General features: G+C 39.0%; 1 protein-coding gene across 5 annotated transcripts in view; it reads left to right on the top strand.

Annotated features, from left to right (window-relative positions):
• Positions 1–14,092, top strand: part of RAP1GDS1 (Rap1 GTPase-GDP dissociation stimulator 1) — a 179,035-nt gene extending 164,943 nt beyond the window's left edge. For all 5 annotated transcript variants that reach the window (XM_030313403.2, XM_030313402.2, XM_030313401.1 and 2 more), the window contains 2 exons: positions 7,292–7,420; positions 12,180–14,092. In XM_030313403.2, the coding sequence (XP_030169263.1) occupies positions 7,292–7,420; positions 12,180–12,307 (257 nt within the window). In that variant the 3' untranslated portion in view covers positions 12,308–14,092. The remainder of the gene's footprint in view (positions 1–7,291; positions 7,421–12,179) is intronic.
• The last annotated feature ends 11,285 nt before the right edge of the window (positions 14,093–25,377 follow it).

Here is a 25,377-nt window from a genome sequence, read left to right as displayed (position 1 = left end):
TCATTTTGTTCTCTATATTTAAGAGTCTCTTATGTTTTGTCCCCCTCCCTGGTTTTATATTATTTTTGCTTCCCTTCCCCATGTTCATCTGTTTTGTATCTTAAATTCCTCATATGAGTGAAGTTATATGATATTTGTCTTACTCTGACTTATTTCGCTTAGCATAATACCCTCTAGTTCCATCCACATTGTTGCAAATGGCAAGATTTCATTCTTTTTGATTGCCATGTAATACTCCATTGTGTATATATATACCACATCTTGTTTATCCATTCATCTTTCGGTGGTCATTTGGGCTCTTTCCATACTTTGGCTATTGTCAATAGTGCTGCTATAAACATTGGGGTGCATGTGTTCTTTCAAAACAGCACACCTGTATCCTTTGGATAAATACCTACTAGTACAATTGCTGGGTCGTAGGGTAGTTCTATTTTTAATTTTTTGAGGAACCTCCATATTGTTTTCCAGAGCAGCTACACCAGTTTGTATTCCCACATGCAAAAGAGATCCTCTTTCTCTGCATCCTCACCAACATCTGTTGTTGCCCAAGTTGTTAATGTTAGCCATTCTGACAGGTGTAAGGTGGTATCTCATTGTGATTTTGATTTGTATTTTCCCTGGTGATGAGTGATGTTGAGCATTTTTTCATGTGTAGGTTGGCCATCTGGATGTCTTCTTTGGAAAAGTGTCTATTCATGTCTTTTGCCCATTTCTTCACTGACTCCTTTGTTTTTTGGTATTGAGTTTGATAAGTTCTTTATAGATTTTGGATACTAACCCTTTATCTGATAAGTGATTTACAAATACCTTCTCCCATTTGTAGTTGGTTTTTAGTTTTGCTGATTGTTTCCTTCACTGTGCTGATGCTTTTTGTCTTGATGAGGTCCTAATAGTTCATTTTTGCTTTTGTTTCCCTTGCCTCTGGAGACATGTTGAGTAAGAAGTTTGGCTGAGGTCAAAGAGGTTTCTGTCTCCTTTCTCCTCTAGGATTTTGATGGCTTCCTGTCTTACATTTAGGTCTTTCATCCATTTTGAGTTTATTTTTGTGTATGGTGTAAGAAAGTGGTCCAGGTTCATACTTCTGCATGTTGCTGTCCAGTTTTCCCAGCACCACTGCTGAAGAGACTGTCTTTATTCCATTGGATATTCTTTCCTGCTTTGTCAAAGATTAGTTGGCCATATGTTTGTGGGTCCATTTCTGGGTTCTCTGTTCTCTTCCATTGATCTAAATGTCTGTTTTTGTGCCAATACCAAACTATCTTGATGATTACAGCTTTGTAATATATCTTGATGTCCAGGATTGTGATGCCTCCAGCTCTGGTTTGCTTTTTCAGGATTGCTTTGGCAATTTGGGGTCTTTTCTGGTTCCATACAAGTTTTGGGATTGTTTGTTCTAGCTCTGTAAAGAATGCTGGTGTTATTTTGATAGGGATTGCCTTGAATTTGTAGATTGCTTTTGGGTAGTATCGACATGTAAACAATATTTGTTCTTCCAATCCATGAGCATGAACAAAAGCAATATTTGTTTTTCCATTTTTTTGTGTCATCTTCAATTTCTTTCATAAGCCTTCTCTAGTTTTCAGTGTATAGATTGTTCCCCTCTTAGGTTCATTCCTAGGTATTTTATGGGTTTTGGTGCAATTGTAAATGGGATCGTTTCCTTGATTTCTCTTTCTGTTGCTTCATTATTGGTGTATAGTAAAGCAACCAATTTCTGTACATTGATTTTATATCTTGTGACTTTGCTGGATTCGTAGATCAGTTCTAGCAGTTTTTGGTGGAATCTTTTGGGTTTTCCATATAGAGTATCATTTCGTCTACAAAGAGTGAAAGTTTGACTTCCTCCTTGTTCATTTGGATGCCTTTTATTCCTTTGTGTTGTCTGATTGCTATGTTAAATAATAGTGGTGAGAGTGGACATCCCTGCCTTGTTCCTAATCTTAGGGGGAAATGCTCAATTTTTTGCCATTGAGGATGATACTAGCAGTGGTCTTTTATACATGGCTTATGTAGTCTTGAGGTATGATCCTTCTATCCCTACTTTCTTGAGGGCTTTTCTCAAGAAAGAATGCTGTATTTTGTCAAATGCTTTCTCTGAATCTATTGAGAGGATCAGGTGGTTCTTGTCCTTTATTTTATTAATGTGATGTATGATGTTGAGTGATTTGTGGATATTGAACCAGCCCTGCATCCCAGGTATAAATCCCACTTGATCATGGTGAGTGATTCCTTTAATGTATTGTTGGATCTGATTGGCTAGTATCTTGTTGAGAATTGTTGCATTCATGTTCATCAAGGAAATTGATCTGTAGTTCTTTTCTAGAGTGGTCTTTACCTGGTTTTAGAATCAAAGTAATGCTGGCCTCATAGAATGAGTTTGGAAGTTTTTCTGCCATTTCTGTTTTTTTGGAACAGCTTCAAAAGAATAGGTGTTAACGCCTCTTTAAGTGTTCAGTAAAATTCCCCTGGATAGCCATCTGGCCCTGGACTCTTGTTTTTTGGGAGGTTTTTGATTACTAATTCAATTTCTGTAGTGGATATGGGTCTGTTCAAATTTTCTATTTCTTCCTTTTTCAGTTTTGGTAGTTTGTATGTTTCTAGGAATTTGTCCATTTCTTCCAGATTGCCCAATTTATTGGCATATAATTTCTCATAATACTCTCTTACTATTATTTGTATTTCTGCAGTGCTGGTTGTGATCTTCCCTCTTTCATTCTTGATTTTATTTATTTGGGTTCTTTCCTTTTTCTTTTTGATCATACTGGCTAGGGGGTTATCAATTTTGTTAATTCTTTCAAAGAACCAGCTCTTGGTTTCATTGATCTGTCCGACTATTTTTTTTTTTTTTTTGATACCACTGATTTGTGCTCTAATCTTTATTATTTCCCATCTTCTGCTGGCTTGGGGTTTTATTTGCTGTTCTTTCTCCAGCTCTTCAAGGTGCAAGGTTAAGTTGTGTATCTGAGACCTTTCTTCCTTCTTTAGGAAGGCCTGGATTACCATATACTTCCCTCTTATGACTGCCTTTGCAGTTTGGGGCTGTGGTGTTATCATTTTCATTGGCTTCCATGTACTTTTTAGTTTCCTCTTTAGCTTTTTGGCTAACTCATTCATTCTTTAGTAGGATGTTCTTCAGTTTCCAAGTATTCATGGTCTTTCCAAAATTTTTCTTGTGATTGATTTCTAGTTTCACAGTGTTCTGGTCTGAAAATATGCATGGTATCATCTGGATCTTTTTGTACTTGTTGAGGGCTGATTTGTGTCCCTGTATGTGATCTATTCTGGAGAATGTTCCATGTGCTCTAGAGAAGAATGTGTATTCTGCTGCTTCAGGATAAGTCCGGTCCAGTGTGTCATTGTTTCCTTATTGATTTTCTGCTTAGATGATCTGTCCGTTGTTGTAAGTGAAGTATTGTAGTCCTCTACTATTATAGTATTATTTCAGTGAGTTTCTTTATGTTTGTGATTAGTTGATTTATATATTTTGGTGCCATTTATTTATGTTGGGGCATAAATGTTTACAATTGTTAGATCTTCGTGGTGAGTAGATCCCTTAATTATGATATAATGCCCTTCTTCATCTCTAGTTACACTCTTTATTTTAAAACCTAATTTGTCTGATATAAGTATGGGTACTCCAGCTTTCTTTTGATGACTGTTAGCATGATAAATGGTTCTCCATCCCCTTACTTTCAATCTGAAGGTGTTCTTATGTCTAAAATGGGTCTCTCATAAACAGCATATAGATGGATCTTATTTTCTTATCCATTCTATTACCCTATCTCTTTTTATTGGAGTGTTTAGTCCCTTTACATTTAGGGTGAGTACTGAAAGATATGAACGTATTACCATTGTATTGCCTCTAGAGTTGGAGTTTCTGGTGGTATTCTCTGGTCCTTTCTAGTCTTTGTTGTTGCTTTTGGTCGTTTTTGTTTTATTTTATCTTTTCTCCCCTCAGAGAGTCCCTCTCAAAATTTCTTGCAGGGCTGGTTTAGTGGTCACAAACTCCTTTAGTTTTTGTTTGTCTGGGAAACTCTCTCTCCTTCTATTTTGAATGACAGTCTTGCTGGATAAAGAATTCTTGGCTGCATAATTTTCTGATTCAGCATGTTGAATATATCCTGCCATTCCTTTATGACCTGCCAAGTTTCTGTTGATAGGTCTGTTGCAAGCCTGAGCTGTCTGCCCATATAGGGTTAAGGAGTTTTTTCCCCTTGCTGCTTTCATCATTCTTTTCTTGTCTGTGTATTTTATGAATTTGACTCTGATTGCCTTGTTGATGGTTCGTTTTTGTTGAATCTAATGGGAGTTCTCTGTGCTTCCTAGATTTTGATGTCTTTTTTTCCCCCAGGTTAGGAACGTTTTCTGCTATGATTTGCTCACATAAACCTTCTATGCATTTTTATCTCTCTTCAGTTTCTAGGGCCCCTATGATTCGGATGTTATTCCTTTTTAATCCATCACTGAGTTCTCTAATTCTTATAGTGTGCTTTTTTGCCTTATTTCCCTCTTTTTTCTGCTTCATTATTCTCCATAAGTTTGTCTTCTATATTGCTGGTTTGCTGCTCTGCTTCATCCATTCTTGCCACTGTGACATCCATTCAAGATTGCATCTCAGTTACTGCATTTTTAATCTCGTCCTGACTAGATTTTACTTCTTTTATCTCCGCAGGAAACAATTCTATGCTTTTTTCAACCCCAGCTAGTATTCCGGATTCTAAATTCTGGTTCAGACATCTTGCTTGTATCTGTGTTAAGTCCCTGGCTGTCATTTCTTCGTGTTCTTTCTTTTGGGGTGAATTCCTTTGTTTCATCATTTTGGAGGAAGAAAAGGAATAAAAACAACATACACACAAATCAAGTAAAGGAAGCTAGATCCTAGATGTATTTTGGTGTGGTTTGTTAAAGTAGCTTGGTAAAATAGAGAAGGGAAAATAAAGAAAAGGAAAAAAAGAAAACATTTAAAAATGTATACAATAACATAGGACAAAATGAAATGAAGTAGACTACAAAAAATAATAAAAATATCGTCAAAAAATTTTTAAAAATCTTTTTTATAAAACAAAATAAAAATAATTTTTTTCTCTTTCTCTATCCATGAATAAGAAAAGACAAAATATGAATAGATGGACCAGTCAACAGAATGAAATTACATCTAGTTTCCCCTAGAAGTCAAACTGTGAAGCATTTTATAGTCCATACACTAAGTAGGGGGAGAAATTTGTGGTCGTCCTCTAGGGCTTGGTTGGCACAATTGGACGGGGCTTGGTGTAACGGCTCCATTCTCCACTAGGTGGAGCTGCTTAGCTTACTGGGGTGGATTGGTGTGGTGTGCATATGCGTGTATACACTTGTGCAGGGGAATCACCCAGCTTCCCAGGTTCTAGCATCAGAGCTGTGCTCTTTCCAACTGGCTATCAAGCATCCCTCCTTTGTCTCCAGCTTCCATCCACTTCCGCTTCTTCACTGTTCACCACCAAGCCATTAGCCTGACAAGCAGCACCTCCCTCCCAAATTTTATCTCAGATGTTTCTGTGTTTCCAAACCCCTCACTTCTAATGGCCCTGCGGCTTGAACCCACTCTGACCCTCTAGGGGAGGGTGTCACCAAGCAATGGCTGGGTGCCGGCCTGCCTCCAGAAATGCTCCCACAAGCACACCACTTCAGAGACTGTGTCCGGGTGCCAGCCCACCCCAGAAAAATTTTGCATGATGGTGTAACAGCAACGATCCAGGGACTAAGGGAAATCATAACACATATCTGGCTCCAGGCTTCACTGCACCCTAGCATCCTTTTTCCAACACCAGCAAACTTGTCTATAATCTGGGGTCCACTGGGACTTTTGCCTGTGGGGAGGTTTCACGGCCTCTACAAAATGTCCTCCTGGCAGGGGAACTGCTTCTCCCGTGTGGCCCAAGGACCCTTTAGACCTCACTGTCTGCTCCTAGGGATTCATCCTTCCCACCAGAGCCCCACCAGGTATCAAGCTGTGGAGTTCCCAACTCTGTGCTCCCCTATTTATAGAGTCTTAATGGTATTGAAACCCTCTCCTTTTTCCCTTTATTGTTCAGCTCTTTGTGGGTATTTCCACTCTTTCTCTTTCTTTCTAGAGGCTTTTGGGGGGAGTGCTTTTCCTGTACTCTCCCCCCTGTCTTCACCCTGTCTCTGCAAACAAAAACAGCTCCCTACCCTCCATGACTTCTCTCTCCCCCAGTTCACCTCTCTGCACTGCTTACCTGCTGAGTTCTGTGGCTCTAGTTATGCAGATTGTTGTGTTAGTCCTCAGCTCAATTTTCTAGGTGTGCAAAATGGTTTGGTGCTGATTGAGCTGCATTTCAGGGATGAAAGAAGCAGAGAATTTCCATGCTCCTCTGCCATTATGACACCTCCCTTTTTGCTCATTTTCTAATTTTTAACTATTGAGTTGAAAATTTTTTATATATTCCAAAAGTTTTATAGTTTTACATTTTCTACTTACGTCTGTAATCCATTTTGAGTTAATATCTGTACAGGGTGTGTGGTTTAGGTCAATGTTTCTTGCAGAGGCTATCTTGCCTTCCCTGAATTGATTTCGTACCTTTGTCAAAAATCACTCTGGGTCTATTTCTGGGGTTCTCTGTTAAATTCTCTGTCTCTCCACCAAGACCACATTGCTTTGATAACTGTGCTATATAGTGAGCCTTAATATCAGGTAGAAAATTCCCCCCACTTTATTACTTCTTTATCAAGATTCTAGGGCCTGTGGCTTTCCATATAAATTTTAGTATAAACTTAGCGATTTTCTACAGAAAATCTCCTGGTATTTTGATAGGAGTTGCACTAAGAGACTTCATTTCTTAAAGATACATACCTAAATACATATGAAAGAAGCCATATCATTTTTAGGATTTTCTCCAAAATAATTTGGGATGGGTGAAAGTAGGTGAATGAATCTAGAGCTAGATGAACATGTTTGGACATAATAGTAAGTAACGTATCACTATGTATTCTTTTCTACTTTTGTATGTGTTTAACATTTTCCAAAATAAAGATTTTTAATTGCCTCATATTAAAAGGAATATTGTAAAGCTAAATTTTAAGCTTAAACTCCTGAAATATCTGAATTCTTAACTCTATTTTTTAAATAAGGTCTAAATTTAATATTCTATCTCTCAGTCATTGTTATTTTATTTAATCAGTCCCTTTTGGAGGGTTTTATGTGGTCAGTTTCTAGAAAGGGAATCGATGTTTAGCCACATTGCACCAGGCTCGTAAACAGTGGTCATAACTGATACTTTGTTTCATATTCTAGGCACTGCTGAGAAAGATCTAGAAAGTGCTAAACTTGTACAGATTTTACACAGACTGCTAGCAGATGAGAGAAGTGCTCCTGAAATCAAATACAATTCCATGGTCCTGATTTGTGCTCTCATGGGATCTGGTAAATATTTCTTCTATCATTTTACATCTATCAACATATGGTTGATATTAAATATAGAATAGTTGTAAATGGTGGCTTTGGATTTTAAGAACATTAGAAATTAGTTTATGGAGTATATAGGATTACTTGAAAATATTTCAAAAAGATTATAATGAAAGTATCATATAGCAAATAGTCAAAAATCAGTGTTAAAAAAATAATACCTGTTTCATCAACTCAAATATTTCATATAAAGAACAAGTTCTGATTTTGTGTATCATGATATTAGCTAAGGGATTTGGTCAAGAAATCATTGGCATATCTTGGTATATGTTCCATGGACACTGAAAAGAATGTATATCCTGTTTATTGGGTGGAGTGTTCTTTAAAATGTCAGATCCGGGGCGCCTGGGTGGCTCAGTCGGTTGAGCGGCCGACTTCAGCTCAGGTCATGATCTCGCGGTCCGTGAGTTCGAGCCCCGCGTCGGGCTCTGTGCTGACAGCTCAGAGCCTGGAGCCTGTTTCGGATTCTGTGTCTCCCTCTCTCTGACCCTCCCCCGTTCATGCTCTGTCTCTCTCTGTCTCAAAAATAAATAAACGTTAAAAAAAAAAAAAAATTTTAAAAATAAAATGTCAGATCCTTTTGGTTGATGGTAGTGGAATTGAGTTTGCTATATTATTTTGATATTCTAATTGTTCTGTCTGTTGTTGAGATAGGGGTGTTGAAATCTCCAAAAATAATGGTGGATTTATCTATTTCTCCTTTTAATTCTGTCAATTTTTGCTTCCCATATTTTTTAGCTCTTTTGGTAGATACACACACCTTTAGGATTACTGTGTCTTCCTGGTGGATTGACATTTCTATCGTTATGTAATGTTCCTCTCCATCTCTGGCAATTTTTTGGCTTTGAAGTCTACTTTATCTGATATTAATATAGCTACTTCTACTTTCTTTTGAATAACATTCATGGGATCTTTTCCCACCCTTTTAGTTTCCATCTGCTTTATCATTATATTTGAAGTACAGTGTATTGTTAGGTTATGTGCTTTAATCTACTCTGTTAGTCTCTTTTAATTGTGTATTTAGTCCATTTACATTTATGTAATGACTGATGTTATGGCTTATGTCTGCAGTTTAATTTTTTTTTTATTTTCTGTTTGTTTCTCATTCATGGCTTCTTGTTGATTGCTTGAACATTTAGTTTCATTACCCTCTCTCATTTATAATTATCTAAGATATTCCTCTTATATATTTACAACAGCATTTAGACATTGTTACAACTTTTGTTTTCAACCTTCAAATATAATTCAGAAAACTCAAGAGAAAGAAAGTCTGTTGTATTTATTTACATCTTTGCTATATGTGTTGTTTTCCTTCTTTATGTTCCAAGGTTCCTTTTCTTTTTTTTTTTAATTTTTTTTTTCAACGTTTATTTATTTTTTGGGACAGAGAGAGACAGAGCATGAACGGGGGAGGGGCAGAGAGAGAGGGAGACACAGAATCGGAAACATGCTCCAGGCTCTGAGCCATCAGCCCAGAGCCCGACGCGGGGCTCGAACTCACGGACCGCGAGATCGTGACCTGGCTGAAGTCGGACGCTTAACCGACTGCGCCACCCAGGCGCCCCTCCTTTTCTTTTTTAAAAAAACATTTTCCTTCTATTTAGAGAACCTACTTTAGCCATTATTTTGGGTTAGGTCTACTAGTGACAAATTTTCTTTGTTTTCTGTTATTTTAGAATGTCTTCATTTCCCCTTTTTGTGAAAAATATTTTCTCTGGGTATAGAATTCTGGGTTGACAGTTCTTTTCTCTCAACACTTGAAAAATGTGCCACTTTCTTCTGGCCTCCATAGTTTAAGAAAAATTCAGTCTTCCTGTTATTTTTTTCCCTTGTTGGTGAGGTGTCATTTCAAGGGTTGGGTTTTTTTTTGGGGGGGGGGGGGGGGTCTTTAATATTCAAGTTTGACCATGATGTGTTTTGGCATGGATTTTTTGGGGGGTTTATTCTGTTTCAAGTTTTCTCACCTTCATGGTAGGCTTATGTCTTTTGCTAAACTTGGAAAGTTTTTTTAACCATATTTCTTCAGGTACTTTTTCATTCCTACCCTATTTCTCCTTTCCTTCCAGGTCTCTAGTGGCAAGAACGTGAGATCTTTAGTTATATCCCACAGGCCCCTGAATATTTCATTAAATTTTTCCCAGATTTTTCTCTCTCTTGTTCAAATTGGGTAATTTCTGTTGTTGTTAAAGTTCACTGATTTCTTTTATCCCCTCCATTCTACTCCACTCTGATTCGAAATTATCCAGTAAGTTTTTATTTCAAGTACTATAGTTTTGGGTCCTATAATTCCCATTTGCTAGTTCTTTATGTCTTGTTCCCTTGCAGAGACTCTGTTATTGAGATTATTATATACATAAAGTTTACCATTATAACCATTTTTAAATGTACAGTGTATTGGCAGAGTAGTACATTCACACTGTTATACAACCATCACCACCATTGTTTTTCCCAAACTAAAACCCAGTACTCGTTAAAACATGTCACCAATCACCCATCCCCCAGCTTTTGGCACCTACCATTCTGTCTTCTGTCTCTGAGAATTTTATTACTCTAGGTACCTTACATAAGTAGAATCATGCAGTGTTTTGGTTTTTTTTTTTTTTTTTTTTTTGGTCTGGCTTATTTCACTTAGCATAATGTCTCCAAGCTCACCCATGTTGTAACAAGTGTCAGAATTTCATTCTTCTTAAGGCTGAATAATTTTCCATTGTATACATGTATTACATTTTGTTTATTCATTCATCCATCAATGGACATTTGGGTTATTTACACCTCTGGGCTATTGTAAATGCCACTATGAAAACGCTGGTGCACTAATATCTTTTTCAGGCCCTGCTTTTAGTTATTTTGGGTATATACACAGAAATGGAATTGCTAAATCATACAGTAATGCCAAGTTTAATTTTGGGGGAAACCATCACCCGCAGGGGCTGCAACATATTACATTCCTACAAGCAATGCACATGGGTTTCAATTTCCCTACATTCTACCATTTATTGTTTTGTCTTTTCTATAATAGCCATCCTGAGGAGTCTGAGGTGGTATCAAATTGTGCTTTTGATTTGCATTTCCCTAACAATTAGTGACATTGGGGATCTTTTCATGTGTTCATTACCCATTTGTTTTTCTTCTTTGGGGCATGTCTATTCAAGTCCTTTGCCCATTTTTTAATAGGGTCATTTTGTGTTGAGTTGAAAAGGTTCTTTGTATGTTTAGGATATTAATCTTTTATTGGATATATCATTTGCAAATGTTTTCTTCCATTCTGTGGGTTGCCTTTTCACTCTATTGGTAGTATACTTTGGTACACAGAAGTTCCTAATTTTGATGAAGTCCAGTATATCTGTTTTTCCTTTTGTTGCCTGTGTTTTTTGATGCATATCCAAGGTCATCCCCCTTTCTATTTTAAGTCTTAACAGTTTTAGTTCTTAAATTTAACTTTTGTATATAAGGGCTTGTGGCTCTCCAATTTTACCAGCACCATTTGTTGAAAAAACTGTCCTTTCATCATTGAATGGTCTTGACACCTTTGTCAAAAATATTTTGACTACATATATGAGGGTTTATTTCTGGGATCTCTGCTTTATTCTGTTGGGGTGTGGGTGTGTATATGGCAACCTATCTATATGATATAAAGACAGCACCACACTGATTTATTATAGATTTATAACAGGTTTTAAATTAGAAAGTGTGAGACCTCCAACTTTGTTCTTTTTTGAGATTGTTTTAGATATTGAGAGTCCTTTGAAATTCCATCTGTATTTTAGGATGTGTTTTTCTATTTCTATTAAAAACATTATTTACAATAAGACCTCAAGTCTTCTTAATGTAAGTAAATATATCAATTTAAGGAATGCTGATTACATTAAACTTACTAGACCTCAGTCTTCTCATTTGCAGTCTCAAAGTCTTAAGAAGAGCCTTGTATTTTCCTGTAATTGAGGTTAAATAGAGCAAGAAAGCCAGAAAGAGGATGATCAGGAATAAAAAAGGGAAGCCTGTTGACACAGAAATTTGTTGAAGGGATGTGAAGTACAACCTATTCATTTGCCACAAAATTAATTTGAAACAGATCTGAGATTTTTTTTAAGTCATCGACTTCATATTTGAACTGATGATAGAGTCAAGGGGTATATAGCTGAAACTTGAGATCATACTAACTCATTACCCTAATCAAACTTAGACTATAGAACTTGACATTTGATTTATCTATGTATAAATATGGCAAGTAAAGTTCCTTTGATTTTTTTATAACACATCTATAAAGAAGACATTTCTAGGCTACTGCTGTGCCCAACCTTGTCTTTAAAAGTGTCTTAGCGGGGCGCCTGGGTGGCGCAGTCGGTTAAGCGTCCGACTTCAGCCAGGTCACGATCTCGCGCTCCGCGAGTTCGAGCCCCGCGTCAGGCTCTGGGCTGATGGCTCAGAGCCTGGAGCCTGCTTCCGATTCTGTGTTTCCCTCTCTCTCTGCCCCTCCCCCGTTCATGCTCTGTCTCTCTCTGTCCCAAAAATAAATAAACATTGAAAAAAAAAATTTTTTTAAAAAAATAAAAAAAAAATAAATAAATAAAAGTGTCTTAGCATTTCTAGGCTACTACAGTTTTTTCAAAATATTATCTAAATAAACATTTTGGGTATATGTATTGGATAGACTGTATAGTAAGATTAGAACAGTTTAACAGAAGCATCTCTGTTATCTTGTTTTTTTGTCTTCCAGAATCTCTACACAAGGAAGTACAGGATTTGGCCTTTCTAGATGTTGTATCCAAACTTCGCAGTCATGAGAACAAAAGTGTTGCCCAACAGGCCTCTCTCACAGAGCAGAGACTTACTGTGGAAAGCTGAGAACCGCCCTTCCCTGACACACAGCATCATCCCACCTCTGATTTCCCTTGTCCTCCCATCCAGCTGCCTCTTCTGCTTCATTTTCTTCCATATCACTTGTGCATGCGTGTAATGTTCCCGTACCAATTGAAGAACTGCTGTAGGTACCTGCCCAATAAGATTTCTAAACCCATAGTTAGTGTGAACATGAATTTGTCAAAAACAAGTCTCCACCCCATAACTGTTCTCTTGTATTCCTGTTGCTTGAGCTACATTAAGTAGAATGTGCATGTTGTAGTCCTATGATGATGTAAACTTGGTACTACATAATGACTTGCTCCTCACACTTGGTAAACTACATAATAATGTACTGGTAAATTAGAAACAAACAAGAATGCAGCAGGATCTGTCTAGCTTATTAAAGATGGAATTGAATAGTAAAAATAGCTCCATTTTTTGGTGCTTGGGAAGCACAGTGACCAAAAAACTGTATGGCTGCTCATTCATTAGTCTTACTTACTAATGTCAAACCATGGTACCTAGAGTTAAATAAAATCCAATGCTCTCACTCTTTACCCTATGGTTTCTCCTTCTTCTTAACTATGTAGACTCTTGAAATTGCCACAAACTTGGCAAGACTTCCCTGAGGTTTTTAAATTTCATATTTAATTGGCTATCATCAGTAGCCTGATATTGAAAACATTTGTGGTTTTCAGCATGAAACTAAGGGGCTGAAGAATCTATTTTACACTAAGTACATCTTTTTTTTTTTCTCTATATTTTAGAATCTGATGTAGTTTGACCTCAGCACTTCTTCTATCAATTAATCAGCGTCGTCCAACACTTGTCTTTAAAAGTCACTTGGCATTTGTTTTCACCTAAGGAAATTGAGTATAGTTCATCGGAGGGTAGTTCTTTTGGGGGGTTTTTTGGTTTTTCTTGGCTGTTTTTCATCATTCAGCTTGAAAGCAAGACATTTCCCCTGTTATAATCCTTTTAAACCTTCTTAGTAGAACTAGCAGGACATAGGAAACATGATTAAGAAAATAGAAGTAGCAGTACATAGAATAAAAGATTAAGAAAGAAGTTTGTCTATACTAAAGAAAGGAAGCAGGTTATAAAAGCCATAGTAGCCAGTCCAGTTCATTCTGCAGATGGCCTCATACCAAGTAGCTGTTAGAGTGTCCCACCTCCATTTGCCACAGAGAACTGCAATAGATCTTAAAGCTATCAGAAAAGGTGACAACGCCAAGACCCAAGAGATGAGAAGACCCTCTTGGCGAAATATAGTGTATTCTTCACTGCCACTACTACCACCAAATGGGTTTTTAGAACTTTGAAACACAATCTTTGTAAATCAAAAGATCCTTGTGACATACCTGTCTTGTCCCCATGCACAAGTTTGACAAATACTGGCTGAAAGGTACGATGATGGGCTCCAATATGGAAGGACTGCAGGACAGTAGAATGGGCTGCCCAGGGTGACAGAAGCTCTTTCCTGTCCAATGGGAGATGCTGCACATATCTATGGAGTGATTGAAGTTGGACTTTTGACTCAGAAACAGCTATAATTCAAGAAAATTAAAACCTCAGTGGAGGTAAAGAAACTTTGTTCCCTTTGATGTCCAGAAAAGGAACGATTATTGTGAGTGCTTATGCTACACTTACTGTAAGAATGATCTTGTTTATTGTCTTCTTCTGGGCTGGATAGTGGACTATATTTTATTATAGGTTTTGAAAAACATCTGTAATGTTGAATAGGCTATCCATATTAATAACTAAATAAATAAATAGTATATCAAACTATTATGGCATCATTTGGTTTGTTTGTATATTTTACTTCTATTTTCAGCTCCTAGAACAGTAATTGCTCATTGTTGGTGCTAAGTATTTGTTGATGAATCCCCATTTACATAGAGAAATTGAGATTTAGGTGTTTTTGTCTGGCTTCCAAGAATATCTTTTATAGGATCTATCCCTATTGAAAAGCATCATATAGAAAACCTTAAGTCAGAGGCATCCAAAAGTTACAGATTTAAGAGAAGCTATCATCTGGGCCACCTACCAGCAATCAATTGATACACTAGGAATTCCCATCTGCAGCAAAACAAAGTACATTTCTAATCACCAGTCTTTCTACAGCGAGACCAGAAGGCTGTGCCCTTATGATAACAGAGGTCCACCAAACTGGGTGACGTGCTGCTCTGCCAGGGCAGGAGGTGGGAGTCTACAGACAATACTATACCATATATCTTGCTACTTCATCTTAGTTCTAGAGGCCACATTTAAACGTTTGCTACCCATTAAACATGCATTCTGTGGGAGACAATGGGAGGAACCGCCTGGCATAGCATTAATTATCGCTGTGTCAGGATTAGAGCATAGCTGAAAAGCAAAAAGGCCAGGAATTAGAAGGAAGATGATGTCTGAGTGAAATGCGCTAAAATGTCTTCTCTCCCTCCTGGGAAGGAAGCCCATTACCTCCTTGGGATCCACCCTAAGACTAACCTCATTGTGCTCAAAGCAAAACTAATTAAATGCTGGTCCATAATTCAGTGTTTTCAACTTGATAAAACATGGTTTGTGCATATTATCTGATAACCATGGAGATGTAGACAAAGTTTTTTGGTTGTGAAATGATTTTGACTTGGACCAAAATGCAGCTCTTAAATATAAGCATTAGTGTGAAGTGTTCTGAGAAACCCTGCATGTGAAGATTTCAAACAGAAATGCTCTTTGGTGTCATTAGAAAGCTTATTATCTAATTCTGAATATGAGGGATGAAAATGTTAGGTAAGTTTTACCCCCTTTGTGTTCAGCTGTTAACTAGAATCAGTAAGCTTTAAAGTCATAACTCTAGGCAACCATAATATTTGAATTATACAAGTATCTTTTAAAAAGCACTCAATGATATTTGGGATGAATCTTCATAGCTGTAACCAGGAAAATTGAGGTTTTTTTTTTTTTTTTTTTTTTTTACAGATGTGTTCTCTTAATTTATATAGATACAATACATAATTAATGCCATGTAGCTTCATAGGTTGATGTTTTATAGGGGTGTCTGACAAATGTGAAAACTGTTTTAAGTGTAATTAGTGGAAAGAGTAACGTCTTTACTGTGTGATCTGAAGTCACATCCTGGTTCTGTTACATACTGGCTATGTGACCATCACAGAATTACTTAAACCCTCTGGGCCTGTTTTCTCATCAATATGATGAGTTTAATAATCTCTCCTTCCCAGGGTTTCTGTAATAACTGAAATTTGCAGAGGTTGAAGGTAAGGTTGGATAGAACTATAATATCTGTGACACCCTATGGCCTATCCCCTTTTCCCCCTGCAGGATCCCAGCTAAAGGAATTCAAAGAACAGCCAAATAGGAGACACTATTAATAGTTTGAGGAGCACTGAGTTATTCTCAGTTCAAAATACATAACCCCTTGCTTCCCCTCCCCGCCAAAACTATGACAGCCAGGTCTGCAGAGCAGGCCTTGGATATAGGTCCCTAATACAGTACTTCCCCTTCCCATTCAGATGTCTCTGTCTCTACAGTGGAAATAACAGCTCAATAATCTTACCTTTTATTATTATTAAGCCAATATAAATGAAACTGCAGTACTATGAGTTCTCAATCCCTCTTCCCATTTTCAATGTTGCTCAGTTTATCAGTATATATTTTTATATACCTGTTCATTTATGTCTTTTTCTTAAATATAAATACTGTGTGTTTTACATGAAGGCTTTTGGTAGCTATGCTCTGAATCCTGATAGAATCCACCTGTGATGGCCTATTGGTCATTATGCTTCTTGACTACACAGGCAGAGTCCCTTTATGTTGGAGGTTTCAAGGGTAAGCTGTTGGTTATATGGCATGAATGGTCAGCTACAGTATTTGGAGGAAAAAAGGGAGCATTGCATGGAATTTATGCTCCTTTTTAAATTTAACTAATTCCTTATTCTTTCCTTCTTAGTGGACTTTTAAAAAATCATTATTTTCTTATTCTCACTTTATTTCTTCCTAGAAAACCAACAAACCAAAACTTTTTACCAAAACTTTTTTGCTACGGCCACAGACATTTTAATCTAACATTTCAAAAATGGACAGTATACACCTGTTTATAATACTAGATAGATAGGAACTTAATATGGTGACAGTTCATTTATATATTAGAACCAATTACAATTAGACCAAACTTAGGTACGTACTCATGCCTGTGGTTCTCCTGACATTATTGTTTTCTTAGTCCCTGGCTTTCCCACTGCTTAATACCACATTTATCCAGAGAGATGTAGAGCCTCCTACTTACTGAGCAAAATGGAAGATCAGGGTGATGTTATGAGCAGTGTCCTGGGCTCACAAGCAACTTCAATGGTTTCTCTGGTCCCCAACATTGTCAATGCAGTTCTCAAGGAATCAAAAACAGAACAAGCAAGGTGGCTAAGGCATGGAAATGGGGGCTCAAGGGAAAATTGACTTGAATCAAAAAAAAAAAAAAAAAAGGCTTTTACCTTCACCCCTGACCTGAGGGCATATTCTTGGAACTTGTCCATGGCTCAGAGATTTGTAGTCTTGCTGGTAGGCATGTGTGCGATTTTATTTTACTCTGTTTAGCCAAATAGAGTTGAAACCACATTCAATAGTGTGTGGAATGGTTTTTAGTTGGTATTGGTCACATATGTAATTTTCTGTTTCAGGATTAGGCTTTCAGAAATTTGGCTAAATTTATCTTCATCAGGGAAGTATAAAGCCTAATCTTGTCATACTTTGAAACCTATTTGAGGTTTCAGGTTTTTTTTTTTTTTTCAGGAAATTATTTTAAAGTTACTAGACTTCTGTTAATATTTTAAAATTTTAAATCCTTAACAAATACATCCAGTATATGAACTTTAAATATAACAATAGATCTTTTAAAAATATATGTAATCTATTTTCACATATAATTGAGAGACATTACTATTTAAGTAGTTACTTGTTATTTATTGATTCCCAGGAATCCTGAGGAATTTTGAAGGAAAGAAACTTCTGGCTGTCCCTTTAGATTACAGTCCTACTAAATTTCTCTGTGAATGCTCACTTTAAATTTTATAACCATATCTACTTTAAAACAGGCCTATCAAAATAGTGTTTCTGTTGGCTTTTAAGGGACTGCAATATAAATGAAGCCAAGACCATAGGGAAGCTGGCTTCATCCCTGACCTCACAGAGTCCATGCACTCAGATGAAAAACTCCTTCTCCTTTTGGGACATTTCACAGGACTCTTCCAAGGTCAGCATCACCCCACCACCAGGAACATAGCAAGGTAGCTGCTTTTGACCTTGTCTTCCCTTAGGGATATTCTGCTCAGCTTCTTGGTTCTCAATCCCATCCCCATGTCTAGCATAGGCACATCAGATGAATACCTGTAGTTACCTAGAACTTATGAAGGAGGGAAAGGTTGAATTATACCCTAATATAAAGGCATGTAGGTTGCAACCCAACACAAAAAGATAAATAGCTGACCTAATCAGTGTGAACAATGGAGAGGAAATATTAACCAGAGCAGCTTTGATTTCAGACCCATCTCTGAAGCAATCCAAAACAGTTCTCAATTTCACTTGGGGCCAACCATCAGTATACAATTCTTCACCCCACCTTCCCTTTTTTTAAGGTTCTAGAATGCAACCCACTCCCCCATCATATCTTTCCTACAATAACTTCCTTTCTCTTGCAGGCAAGGAAAGTAAGGGAAGAAGTATGAATGACTCCTATTCCACTCTTTACCATACCACTCAATTCCTAGTACCCAGAAAGTAGAGGAAGTGACACAGCAGAGTGACCATTGAGCTTTATAATATCACATACTAATACCTTTTAAATCCTCTGCTTCCCTGCTCCTACATCCTGCCCTCTTGTTCCTCTATCAGGATAACTGTGAGCTTCAGTGCCTTACCCGGAACCATGAGAAGTGGGAGCAAGATGTGCACTGACCTAAGAAAAGCATCCGAGGGTTACCCGTACATATGAGCACCTATAACTGGATTTGGCAGTCCCTTACTCTAGAAAATGCAGGCTTTGTTAAACCTGTGACTAAAGTCCTATGCAGAGTTTCAGAATGAGGTTCTGGCATGCTCGGCCACAGCAACTGCCCTGTGCGTGTGCATATGATGCAAAGGTGAAGTGTCCTGCCTCGTGTAGCTACATCGTCTTCTTTCCACTTATACAATAAGCATTTGTCCACATTACTAAGAACTCTATTTCATAGACCTCATTTTTAATGGATGCATATTCTTCAAATATATGGATGTACCATAATTTACTTAACCATTTTCTCCACATCTAGACGCTTAAGACATATTTTGATTTTTGAAAAACAAACCCCAAACGCTAAGCCGTGAGCACTTGGAGATGCTACAGCAGTTCCTAAAAAATTATCTGACCTGTCAGTCCCTCTACTTTCTGCCTCTAATTCCTATTACAATCTTATTCAGAGGTCCTTGTCAATTGCTCAGTGTAGCCTCTTTGCACCCTCCTGATTCCACTTGTCCTTTCATTACTTCTTGGACACTCTGCTCCTGCCAAGCCCTCCCCATTCTCCTAAAGGGACAGACCACCCTAGGGAAGAGGGGCCACAAGAGCGGACTGACAGCACCTCCCTCCTGGGCATCTAGGCATTATGTCCGTTACACCCACTCACCATTGACCACACCCTCTTCCTTACCAAATGTGTCAGAGTGGGCCCAAAAAGAGTAGGCACAGAACACACCTCCAAACACCCATTAGAGCTGATGTTTAGCTAATTGGAGCCTAATTGCCTCTTGGCAGTGTCCTCAACTGCTACCAGCACTTTTGCACCTGTTACCAATCCTGTGAACCACCACTCTTGATTTGTTCCAAGCTGATAAACACTCTCCAGGCACCACTCACATGGAGAGGGGAAGAGTGGGGTGGAGAGCCTCTTCTTCCTCAAGAATCTTCATTTAACACTCCTTGGGGTTCGATAACCTGGCTAACCCATTTCTTCCTATAGACCAAACATGCCAAACTGGGGACCCTCATACATCTTTGTATCACAGGGTATTTTGAAAAAAACGGGGCGGGGGGTGGTGCTGAAAAGCTGTAAACATTTAAAATTTGGATGATTTTGGGGGTGCCTGGGTGGCTCAGTCAGTTGAGTGCCTAACTTTGGCTCAGGTCATGATCTTGCTGTCTGGGTTTGAGCCCTGTGTTTGTTCTGTGCTGATAGCTCAGAGCCTGGAGCCTGCTTCGGATTCTGTGTCTCCCTTTCTCTCTCTGTCCCTCCCCTGCTTGTACTTTGTCTCTCTCATTCAAAAATAAACATTAAAAAATTTTAATATAAAAAATGAAAATTTGGATGATGTTGGATAAAAACCTAGTCTTTTTTTTTTTTTTTTAATGGGGAAATCTGGTAACCAGGAACTCTCTATTCCAGGAGGACAGCATGTGGCTGTGGTCCCCCTTTGGATAAGGCATGCTTCTCCAGCCTGTTAAGAGTCCCTGCCTGGCCGCCTTCCCCTGTTCCTCTGTAGTTCCTGGAAGTGCATGTGTCTGTGACCCTGTGTAGCCCTTATGTGCAAGCTACCTACTTTTGGAGCAAGAGTAAGGGGAGTGGATTTTTAGGGCAAAAGCAGCAGCACTACGGGAAAAGCCATTTCTAATGGAGGTCCAAATATTTGACCCAAGGGCATTGACCCTGAGCAAACATGCATTGTTTTTATCCCCTCAAAGACTTGAAATTCAGAGGGTCAGTGACAGCTGCAATCTGACAAACGTTAGGTGCATGGAAATGCAGACAGCTACAAGCCATGCCTTGGCCTGCCCCCACTCCATCCTGCTAGCAGGAAGGGGCTGGTGCTGACCTTCTTGTCCCCTCACGGCTGGCAGCACACTGTGGTGACTGCAGAAATTGAAAAAGTCCCTTCTTATCTGGGTCAGAAATACATCCCTTCTGGCACAAAAACAGACACACAGACCAATGGAATAGAATAGAAACCCCAGAACTAGACCCACAAACGTATGGCCAACTCATCTTTGACAAAGCAGGAAAGAACATCCAATGGAAAAAAGACAGCCTCTTTAACAAATGGTGCTGGGAGAACTGGACAGCAACATGCAGAAGGTTGAAACTAGACCACTTTCTCACACCATTTACAAAAACAAACTCAAAATGGATAAAGGACCTAAATGTGAGACAGGAAACCATCAAAACCTTAGAGGAGAAAGCAGGAAAAGACCTCTCTGACCTCAGCCGTAGCAATCTCTTCCTCGACACATCCCCAAAGGCAAGAGAATTAAAAGCAAAAGTGAATTACTGGGACCTTATGAAGATAAAAAGCTTCTGCACAGCAAAGGAAACAACCAACAAAACTAAAAGGCAACCAACGGAATGGGAAAAGATATTTGCAAATGACATATCGGACAAAGGGCTAGTATCCAAAATCTATAAAGAGCTCACCAAACTCCACACCCGAAAAACAAATAACCCAGTGAAGAAATGGGCAGAAAACATGAATAGACACTTCTCTAAAGAAGACATCCAGATGGCCAACAGGCACATGAAAAGATGTTCAGTGTCACTCCTTATCAGGGAAATACAAATCAAAACCACACTCAGGTATCACCTCACGCCAGTCAGAGTGGCCAAAATGAACACATCAGGAGACTATAGATGCTGGAGAGGATGTGGAGAAACGGGAACCCTCTTGCACTGTTGGTGGGAATGCAAATTGGTGCAGCCGCTCTGGAAAGCAGTGTGGAGGTTCCTCAGAAAATTAAAAATAGACCTACCCTATGACCCAGCAATAGCACTGCTAGGAATTTACCCAAGGGACACAGGAGTACTGATGCATAGGGGCACTTGTACCCCAATGTTCATAGCAGCACTCTCAACAATAGCCAAATTATGGAAAGAGCCTAAATGTCCATCAACTGATGAATGGATAAAGAAATTGTGGTATATATACACAATGGAATACTACGTGGCAATGAGAAAAAATGAAATATGGCCTTTTGTAGCAACGTGGATGGAACTGGAGAGTGTGATGCTAAGTGAAACAAGCCATACAGAGAAAGACAGATACCATATGGTTTCACTCTTATGTGGATCCTGAGAAACTTAACAGGAACCCATGGGGGAGTGGAAGGAAAAAAAAAAAAAAAAAAAAAAAGACGTTAGAGTGGGAGAGAGCCAAAGCATAAGAGACTGTTAAAAACTGAGAATAAACTGAGGGTTGATGGGGGGTGGGAGGGAGAAGAGGGTGGGTGATGGGTATTGAGGAGGGCACCTTTTGGGATGAGCACTGGGTGTTGTATGGAAACCAATTTGTCAATAAATTTCATATATTTAAAAAAAAAAAAAAAAAAGAAATGCATCCCTTCTCCTGAGGCCAAAAGTATCCTAACCATCCCCATGAGTTGGGTGCTTTTATACAAAAGGGGGATACTGCTAACCCAAAAAGAAAAGCACCCTGCTCCTAAATGTTTCATTGACATCATATACCAAACGGAAGTATTTTCCCCGTATACTCCAGAGTGAATAAGCCCCAAGAGCCAGGTAATTCTCTGTGATTCAAACTACCAACATCACACAGACCGTGAGCTAAAATATGACAATAGCACAGGAACAGTTGTCAAACCTTGTTTTCACTAGAGGTGACTAATTCAGGACCAAATATGTGCCAGAGCTCCCATAGCTCTGCCATATTGGAAGATGAATATAGTATCAAGAAGAGACTTAAACAAAACGTCTTCAGTTTGAGAAAATGAGGCAGAGCATGAAAAAGCAGAGGAAGAAGAAAGCAGCCGCCACTTGGGACACAGACATGGTGCAAATGTCTATAAAGCCAGAACATATGGGAACAGTGTGCTTAGGCAAAGGGTCAGATTAGTAGGATCAATTAAAAAAAATTTAAAAGACATTTTGTGATAGATATTATGAATTTTTCACCCAATATCCAGCTCCCCATTCCTTTTTACCAGAACTCCAGTTTTGTTCAGGGGGACATTAAGCCAAGCTTAAAATACTCCAATTTCTCAGCTTTCTAAGCTTCACCTTTCCCTTTTCTTCCTTTTCCCTGCCTCAGATAGTGATATGGTTCCACATGTCCAGCAGCCCTCTTGCAAACATGAGGTACAAACATGAGGTGAAAGGACTATACACCAAGGATAGTGGAGCAGAAAGGTGAAAAGCGCCTCGACCCTCAGTAGCATCCATGACCTGGAGGAGCTGCCCTGTACCAAGGACTCTCAGTAACACATGAGACACACACCTGCTGTTCAAACCTCTAGAGCAAGGCTTTCTGTTATTTGGAGTAGAATGCAATTTTGATTAGCAAGGCTAGTCATTAAAGCATCAAAACCTCTGAAGACAAGTTGTTCTGTTCATGAGCCATAGACACAGAACTCATTAAAAAAAAAGACAAAGGATTAAAACAGTTGGGACTACCGGCTTTAACTCTCAAAGTTCAGAAAAGTCCCCGAACAGCCTCACTTGCTGATGTAGCAGCTTTCCTCACTACACAAAAATTTACTGAGCTCTTACGGTGTACATCAGGCACCATGTTGGGATAGAACGAGAAGACAGATATGGTCCGTTGGGGAAGAAGATGAGAAACATTAATCTATTACATTAAGTAAACAAGTAAGAGTGTTAACTGCATAAACAATTACCGGGGTCTGTAGAGAGAGGACTCCGAGCATCCTTCAGCAGAGAATACATACGAAAGAAGGGTGGAGGCAAAAGATAAGGTGGGAAAAATAGAGAAGACCAGATGGGGACAGTGGGGCTTAGACATTTAAAATTTTTATTTTGTCATAGAAAACCAAAAGTTTTTAAACAGAAGATTGGAATATTGGCTTTATGTTTTGTTCTACAACCAGAACTATTGCTAATAGGACACACACGCACCAGCAGGAAGATTAATAGGTAATTGTGCCTAAGTTCCTAATATTGAGAGACAATTCTCCATGGGCATCTTGTGTTTCTATACTTCTGTGAAGAGATAGCTTTTTGTCTCTAACTATCCCTACAAGGATGTTGGTATAACAAACAGCCTTGTAAGACAGAGATAATGCCTCCTTTGATGGCAAAATATGGCCAAGATTGTTGGCAGACCCCTTTATAAGATTGGAGCTCTCCTAAATGTTCCTCAATTGAAGCACAAACCTACTATGTGTATAGTCACCATCTGAGTCACTGCCCCCTGTGGGACTAGGGGGCATGAGAAACTTACAACCTGCAGGGCAGTGAGTAATAAAGTCCTGTGTCTCTGACCCAAGAATCTCATACCTCCTCTCGGCATTGGTGAAACAGAGGCAGGCTGACCTGTTAGCTCACATGGAGGGTAAAGCCTCAGAGTCATCACAGTTCTTCATGCTTAAACTGGGACCATATGGACACAAAAGGGTGGATTTTGGAAGCAAAGTTGATTGTGAAGTGTCTGAATTGGGTGGCAGTGCAGAAGACAGTGAAGTGGAGAGGAGGAACAAAGGAGGAGAAACAGGTTCTTGTAAGAGAACAGTGAGCTGGCTTTGATGCACTGGGTTGGAGGTGCTTAGGGCATCTTGAGGAGACATCCAGTGGCAGGTCCTTATCTAGCTAAGCCATGACTATAGGAGATGTTCCATATAACAATAAGACCCTCAGCCTGCAGTGTGCCTTTTAGTACTTCCTAAATGCACATATTGTTGTGTTGCATCAGGGTTCCCAGGAAACACCAAAAACATCCCCCCTGCCTGCCAAAAAAAAGGTATACCTTACTCAAAACTTAGGGAATTAAATCTCCGGAGATGGAGCCTGGGCATCTGAATTTTTAAAGCTCCAGAAGTGATATCTATCTGCAGCTATAGTGGAAAAACATTGGCCTATTAGAAACTAGGCCAATCAAACTTTCCTTAAAGTCTTCAGAACTTGACCTGGCCAACAAATGGCAGGTGGCCATTTACTGCATCAATAATCCAGGATCATTATTCAAACTTCAACCTTTTGGAAGCCACTAAGTTCTGACCCAGGGACCAATAACAACTTTCTAAGTGAGTGGACTTCTTAAGCTGCTCCACTCCAGATGTGGTCTAAGGTAGACATCTCCCAGAATGGTCACAGATCTTTCTGACACCCCAAAATCCCTGGAATGGTTATTCTTGACACATCCTCTGGAGATATGACCTGAATATCCTCCTGCTTGCTCAGTCTTACTGGGCACAACTCCAGATACAACCCATTGTCCACAACATCCTGCCCCCAACACCTTGATGGAAAGCCCAGACATCAAGAGCCTCTTGCTGATAATCTGGGGCCTTGAGCTCCTAGAGAAGGTAAAGGGAGTGAATGCACCCCTGATATGCACATAGCCTTTCTCTTCAGCTTTCCATGTGTCCATGTGTGCCTTACAACCTTTCCATGTGAGGACCCATGACTTCCTCTTGTCTGGGAAAGGGTGGTTTCTCTTCCCACCACTGGATACCTGAAGGATAGCCAACTAGTGCAGCACAAATACTCTTACTGTTTGAACCTAAGCTCATGAGACTCATGAGGATCTCAATTTCATTTGGCAATCTCACAAGAGTTTTTCTCAGCTTAATGTTGATCCCCCCTCCCGGCAACATAGCTATTTCAAAAAATAGTTGTTTCCAAAATCCTTCAAGCCTGGGAAAAAGTCAGAATTCATTAGCAAAATAATTTCTCCCAAGGTCTGATCCTCACCCACATTTGCCTTCCCTGTTTGATGCTTAAATAGGATTGGAGGGAGGGAGGAGAAGAGAGCCTGTGAGGGTTAGACACAGGCCGGAGCTCATCCAGGGTTGTCTGGCAGTTGTCAGGGTCAGTTCAACTTTGAAAAAAGCATCTTACAGGGAAGTAGAGATCTATTTTATAGAATAAAAGTCCATCCTTTAGGTGAGCCTATACTCTCTATTCGCATCCTGTACTGACATGCTCAGAAAAGCAGCTTCGTGAATATTTGGGTGCTTGAGACACAGCGATCAACAACATGGGCCAAGTCCATGGAAAAAAGGCAATGTTCAAGGGAATTCATGTGTTAGGAGTTCTTCAGAAGTGAGTGTTGTGGAGCATGTGTTTGGGGGAGTGGAGAGAGGG

The sequence above is a fragment of the Lynx canadensis genome, chromosome B1 (genome assembly GCF_007474595.2).
Source record: "Lynx canadensis isolate LIC74 chromosome B1, mLynCan4.pri.v2, whole genome shotgun sequence".
In the NCBI taxonomy this organism is placed as follows: domain Eukaryota; kingdom Metazoa; phylum Chordata; class Mammalia; order Carnivora; family Felidae; genus Lynx; species Lynx canadensis.
The sequence above is the reverse complement of the archived record's forward strand: the minus strand, read 5'-3'. Positions and strand labels throughout refer to the sequence as shown.